This window comes from Quercus lobata, chromosome 10, assembly GCF_001633185.2.
Source record: "Quercus lobata isolate SW786 chromosome 10, ValleyOak3.0 Primary Assembly, whole genome shotgun sequence".
Classification (NCBI taxonomy): Eukaryota; Viridiplantae; Streptophyta; class Magnoliopsida; order Fagales; family Fagaceae; genus Quercus; species Quercus lobata.
Window position 1 is genome coordinate 49,286,290 of NC_044913.1, and position 6,089 is coordinate 49,292,378.

At 32.5% G+C, this 6,089-nt stretch overlaps 1 protein-coding gene across 8 annotated transcripts; it reads left to right on the forward strand.

Annotated features, from left to right (window-relative positions):
- Positions 1–552: 552 nt before the first annotated feature.
- LOC115965646 lies at positions 553–5,278 on the forward strand. Of its 8 annotated transcripts, XR_004086123.1 has the most exons (8): positions 557–879; positions 1,004–1,040; positions 1,879–1,974; positions 2,093–2,229; positions 2,330–2,440; positions 3,115–3,215; positions 3,997–4,190; positions 4,743–5,278. XR_004086123.1 is itself a non-coding variant. In XM_031084915.1 (6 exons), the coding sequence occupies exons 1-5, from the start codon at positions 686–688 to the stop codon at positions 3,966–3,968; spliced, it is 465 nt and encodes a 154-aa protein (XP_030940775.1). In that variant the 5' UTR covers positions 554–685; the 3' UTR covers positions 3,969–4,190; positions 4,743–5,278. The 8 variants fall into 8 exon arrangements, 4 of the variants coding, with proteins under 4 accessions (XP_030940776.1, XP_030940775.1, XP_030940773.1 ...); XR_004086122.1 differs by having other exon boundaries at positions 555–879; positions 1,879–2,229; XR_004086125.1 differs by lacking the exon at positions 1,879–1,974 and having other exon boundaries at positions 558–879.
- Positions 5,279–6,089: the final 811 nt, after the last annotated feature.

Consider the following 6,089-nt stretch of genomic DNA (forward strand, 5'->3'; position numbering starts at 1 on the left):
ATTTTTATTTATCTCATTTATTTATTAAAATATTAATTCCACCAACTCTTTCACTCTCTTCCTTTTCATAAAAAATAATTAAAAATATTCATCTACTACCATAAAATACAATATAAAGAAATATATAAAAATATATATAATATTATTTAAAAATTAAAAATTATTATTTAAAAACACAAACCAAATACCCATAAGTATAAGAGATTAAAACTTATTTAATTCACAATTCAAATCCAACACTAATAATAGTCAAACATACTTTCATAAAAAATAAAAATAAAATAAAATCAAACATACGTCCCTCCTATAAATACCCTCATACGTACATATATTTTTCATTCTCTGCGTCCATAAATACCCTCATACGTACATATATTTTTCATTCTCTGCGTCCATAAAAATGCTCATCTAATTCACAATTCAAATCCAACACTAATAATAGTCAAACATACTTTCATAAAAAATAAAAATAAAATCAAAAAATAAAATAAAATCAAACATACGTCCCTCCTATAAATACCCTCATACATACATTCTTCATTCCCTGCGTCCATCCTCTTCTGCGTTTCTCCTTTCTCTTTTTCCCTACCTCTTTCGTTTTCCTTTTCTTTTTACCTCTACTGTTTTTCCCTAACCCTCATCTTCTCCTTTTCATCTCCCAAGCCAGCCTTGTTCTTTGTGCGCCATGGCCAAGCCTCTCTTTCTTCCAATAACGCCCATTCTTCTCCTTGCTTGTCTCTGTCGATCTCATGGACTTAGATTTGTGTATATGTACCAGCAATACATGAGAAGAAGACGAAGAAAACGGCACCATTGTGGCTTTGCTGGCGGCATTCAAGCACTTCGGGCACATGTTGCTGAACTACTTATATTGCCAAAGTGGGAGTTTTTTTTTTTCATGCATTGATATCCTTTCTTCCTTCAAGTTTTTATTTTTTTTTTATTTTATTTAAAGCAATTTTCACCCCCTAATTGGTACTCCCTAATGAGAAATCTTTTGCAGGAATTTGAAACGGAAGGATTTCGAAAGATTTAACCAAGTAAGTTGCTTATTTTATTCAATTAAAAATAAAAATAGATATTTGTTTGAATCGAAAATTAAATTAACTATTTTTTTAATCTGTTTTTCTAATTGTATATAATGTTCTCCATGTAGTGTCCCGAAAATTATAATCCAAAAATTCATATTTAAGCCATTATAAGAAATCTTCGAAGTAAATAAATTTAGTCTTCAAAATAAAAGCATAAGATAAATCATCTAACCTCCAAAATGTTGTATTGGTCTTAAGCCTTAAGCATCAGAGAAGTTTTATAAATGAATAAAAACTTATTATATCACTCCTCTCAAAAGCTATGTTTTTATATTTAAAGGTGAAAATTGTAATACACAAGAAACTTTCTCCAAAACCACCTAGTGCTTGAAATCTCCTGCATAAAATTCTAGTACATAAGAAAGAGTTGGACTTGTATACAGTGACCATGTGTCTATATATTAACGTGTTCCGAGCATTAGCATCCGAAGATGGAAAATAGTGTTTATTTTACATTCTTAGGTAGTGTTATGTTACAAGATATTATCAAGCCTGTTGATCTTGCATTTCCTAATGTGCCACTACATATTCTCAATTCCGATAGATGTTAGCTACGTTTCAAAGTACTTTGTTATTTTGGTATTTTGATTTAATTTTATTCAATTTATCTACGTTGCAAATTTTACATGGTATTTTTATGGCAATGATTAGGATTGCATTGGTGCGATTGATGGGATTCATGTCCCTGTAGTCTTATCAGTTCGTAAGCAACATATATACAGAGGAAGGAAAAGAGAACTAACAATTAATTGCATGTGTGCTTGTGATTTTGATATGAAATTTGCAGTTGCATGTGTTGGATGGGAAGGGTCAGCACATGAGACAAGAATATTTTTAAATTGTCTCAATAATGAGAGCGACAACTTTCCAAAATCTCCACTTGGTTTGTATTGTTGAATTTTAATTAATGTATTAGAAGTATGTGTTATGAAGTGAAAATGTTAATGTAATAAATATTCTCATTTGCATGAAAATATTATCCACCCACTCTACCTTCGTAGTAAAAATAGATACTGATGTATTGGATGAGCATCCCCCTCATCAGCCCTCACCCCCACAAGTTAGGCCGTAACGTACTAGAAGAGCACCCACTTGTGGGACAGGTGGACACAAAATAGGACACAAAGACAGTTCTATGGTATGATTACATTAATTACAATGTAATGATATATTTTGCAGTTGATAGTATTCTTTCCATTGCATCAAAATTTGATTGCATGCATCTAATGTCTTTGCAGCACGATGATGAGCTTGAGGATGATGTCCGGATAATGTCCCGCAGCCTTTTCCACCGCCCAAACATTACACGAGGTTTAATAAATGCAAAATTGGTTAGTCTACAATCTAAGGTGAGGACTCATATGGGAATTAGATGATCCATGATACTGGAACATGTATGGGAGTCAGATGAAATTACACAAGTATAAGTTATTGCTATTTTGCAAATTTTTGTCTAAAAAATTGAATAATTTGATATTATTTAGTAAGCAATGACATTCTTTATTCATTTTTTCTTTTTTTAATGAAACTTGAAATGTCAGCTGCAGTCTCTCAAAAAGGTTGCTGTAAATAAAGGTCCTTAGTTTTTTATGAGAGACCTTCAACATACTTACAGCAACCTTTTTGAGACTGAATGTCATTAATTTTTAGTTGTGCTCATATTTGGAATGCTGAACATCCTTGATTTTAATTGTTTTCAAATTTTCTTCAGCATACTAATATAATTATCATTTTCTGTTTTGGATACTGTTATCTTGATAAAATCATATTATCCCCTTATCTTGCAGGTTTGTGTCAATTTTAATTTCCTTTGTTAGGTTATTAATCATAATCCCATAGGAAATCATCAGTACCTGGACTTATCAGTATCGTCTTATATTACTTGTTGAATTTAAGCTGCCTATGCAATCTATTTGTGATTTTGTCTTGTGTGCCCGAAATGGACTGCAAATTTGCTGTTATGAGTTCTTCACCGATTACTTGGATTAGTCAATTTGAAAATTTTGCTCGTTGAATTTAACAGGTACTGCAAACACATACAGATGAAGTTTGGTTTTTGGAATTTTCGCATAATTGGAAATGTCTCGTACATCATCAAAAGATCAATCAGCAATTATATGGGAGGTAACTTTATGATTTTCTTAATGAATATTGGCTTTTAACCATTGACACAGAATAAATGAAACTTTTTTTTGATAATTAAATAACTGAACCGTTTAATCTCTCAGGCTCTCTCTCCCTCTCTAATTTGTTGTTAGTTGCATTCAGGCCTATCTCTTTGAATTGGTTAGGGATGATCTTGCTAGATTGGTTCAAGATGAAGTCCTTTGCTATATGCTTTTAGCAAATGATATGGTTTTAGTGGATGAGACCATGCCTAGAATTAATGTCTAGTTAGAAATTGGAGAGGTCTTTCAGCTAAGTAGGACTAAAACAAAGTACATTGAATGTAAATTTAATAAAAGTAGAAACAAAGAAGAAGTGATTGTAAGACTTGATGATGATCAAGAGATACCAAAGAGTGTGTGCTTTTGATATATTGGATCAATCGTTCATAAAGATGGAGAGATTATGATGAATTATAGGTTAAGAGCATGGTAGATGAATGAAGAAGCGCATTAGGAGTATTGTATGATTGTAAAATATACCAATTAATTTTAAAAGAAAATTTTAGAAGACTGACAATTAATTCTGCTATATGGTACTGAATTTTGGGTTATTAAGAAGCTAATTTGCTTATAAAATGTGTGTAATTGAAATAAAAAGGTTAAAATGGATAAGTGGAAATACAAGACAGGATTTGAAATAAATAAACTAAAATGATTTTTTATGAGCATTTTTGGTAAACATTGTAGTGATATTGGAATGCTATATTGAGAGCTGGAATTTTTCGCCCATGATACAGAGGAACTATTCTGGATTCAGGAGGTAGTCAGGCAAGTTTCTTGATGCAAGCCTTTATCTTAACCAAGCGTTCATTCCTCAACATGTCAAGGGGACTTTGGATATTACTGGCTTAGGCTTGCAATTTACATTGTAGTCACTATCTGCATTGGGACCATCTATTTGAATGTCGGGACAAGCTACACTTCAATTCTGGTACTTTTGAATGTTCTTTTCTTTCCCTTTCACTATTTAATCTGAGTGACAGCTGCAATTCCTTATATTTTAAAGCAGTGAATGGAGAAGTTGAGACAAGGATACATGAGGACAAAGCTTGAGCTTTTTATAGAAAACTTGCTCCTCCTCGTATGCTTCTTAGGCACCAGTATATATGTTTGTCTTTCTAAGAATGAAATTGAAGAAGTCTAGGTAGATAGAATTTTGGAGCATCCTTTATCAAGGAGAACACCTTAATTTTATTGCCTGGTTCTTGATCTACCATTATGACTTCTAAAAGTGAACGATTCCTTTTTTTTAACACTATTTCTTGATTATTAGTTGATCATCACTATTCTGAAGTGTCAATGTCAGAACCGTGCATCTTAGGAATAAAAATTATATTAATCGCAATGGTACCTTTCAAGTAGAGCCCTAGTTGCAATTAAGTATTTTATGTGTTTGATTTAGAACAAGATGTTAATTAAGTATTCTCATTCTGACTTACTATTTCTTCGTCTTGATTTAATTGCTTTTATTGTAATGCTGCAGTTGTTGGCTCTAAAAAATAGAGACACAAATGAAGTTGGGGTTAAATGCATCAAGAAAGAAGCTGAGGGTTCTTGGAGCAGTCACAGTTAATCAGTCGCCACTTATTCCCTTCATTCCTTAGGCCTACAAGCATGACCCAACTCCTCCTCCAAGGACCAGATCTCCAATCCTTAAAAATTGACCACATGGCTCAAGATGAAAGCTTCTGCAACAAGCATGACCCAACTCCTCCAAGGACCAGATAAACATAACTTTTGGCCATGGCCATTGAAGTAAAATTCAATTCTCAAACAAAGTAATCCACAATTTACTTGTTCATCTATGAGTTGGGTGTTTGAATTCATATTTTGGCACAGTAGATTGGTGTATAGATTTAAACATATCTAGCGCTGCTCAGTTGGGCTACAAATCAGTATGGGAAATTGATTAAACTGTGGAAATTACATACTTTCTTGCCCATCAGTCAGTGAAATGTGATATATATGCTAGGTTGAATCATACTCTCTTTTGTTTAATTATTAATTCTTAGTGGTTCATGTGCTACTGAGTGGGTTTCCAGCTCTGGCATGTAACATAATTACTTGCTTTTGTTTGTGTTGGAACTAAAGATGTTTTTTCTAAGACTGATCTCGGGGTGCCAAATTATGCTGTATTTGGGGCTGTAATGCTCCGAACTTGCATCAGTTGTCCATTGATGACAAATTATTTTGAAATATCTTATTGTGGTTTTTCCACGAAAAAAAAAAAAAACTTAGTGGAACTCGAGTTTTATATACTTTAGTTCTACAAATCGAGTTTTAGTGACTTGAGATACATATAGTGCTCGAGTTCTGCTAAATCGGGTTTTTAGATAGAGGGCTATATGCGCCCTGCTTTTTTTTTTTAAAAAAAAACACCCAGTGGAACTCGAGTATATAAAACTCGAGTACCACTAAAAATTGAGTTTCACATACTCGATTTGCACTGTAAATTCTTTTTTTTGACATGCAGGCAACACTAAAGACAAAACAGAAATACACTTATAGCGGGTAAACAAGAGATAGAGATGAGAGGCAGAGAAACACAAACTATAAAAACTGAGAATGTAAATGCACTTAAATTACATCAAAATGCATTCTCAATAGGCAAATTAAAGAAACTGTTTTTAGCCTGCATAAACTTAGTCGCATTACAATGTAAATGCACTTAAATTACATCAAAATGCATTCTCAATATATTAACATTCTAAACATGTCTAACCAGGCTTAATTTGCAATTCTAATCATACTACTCAAATTACAAACGTGAACCAGGTACATTTGATAAAGAATAGTTAGATTACAAGTACATTCAGCAAAAATAAAAAAG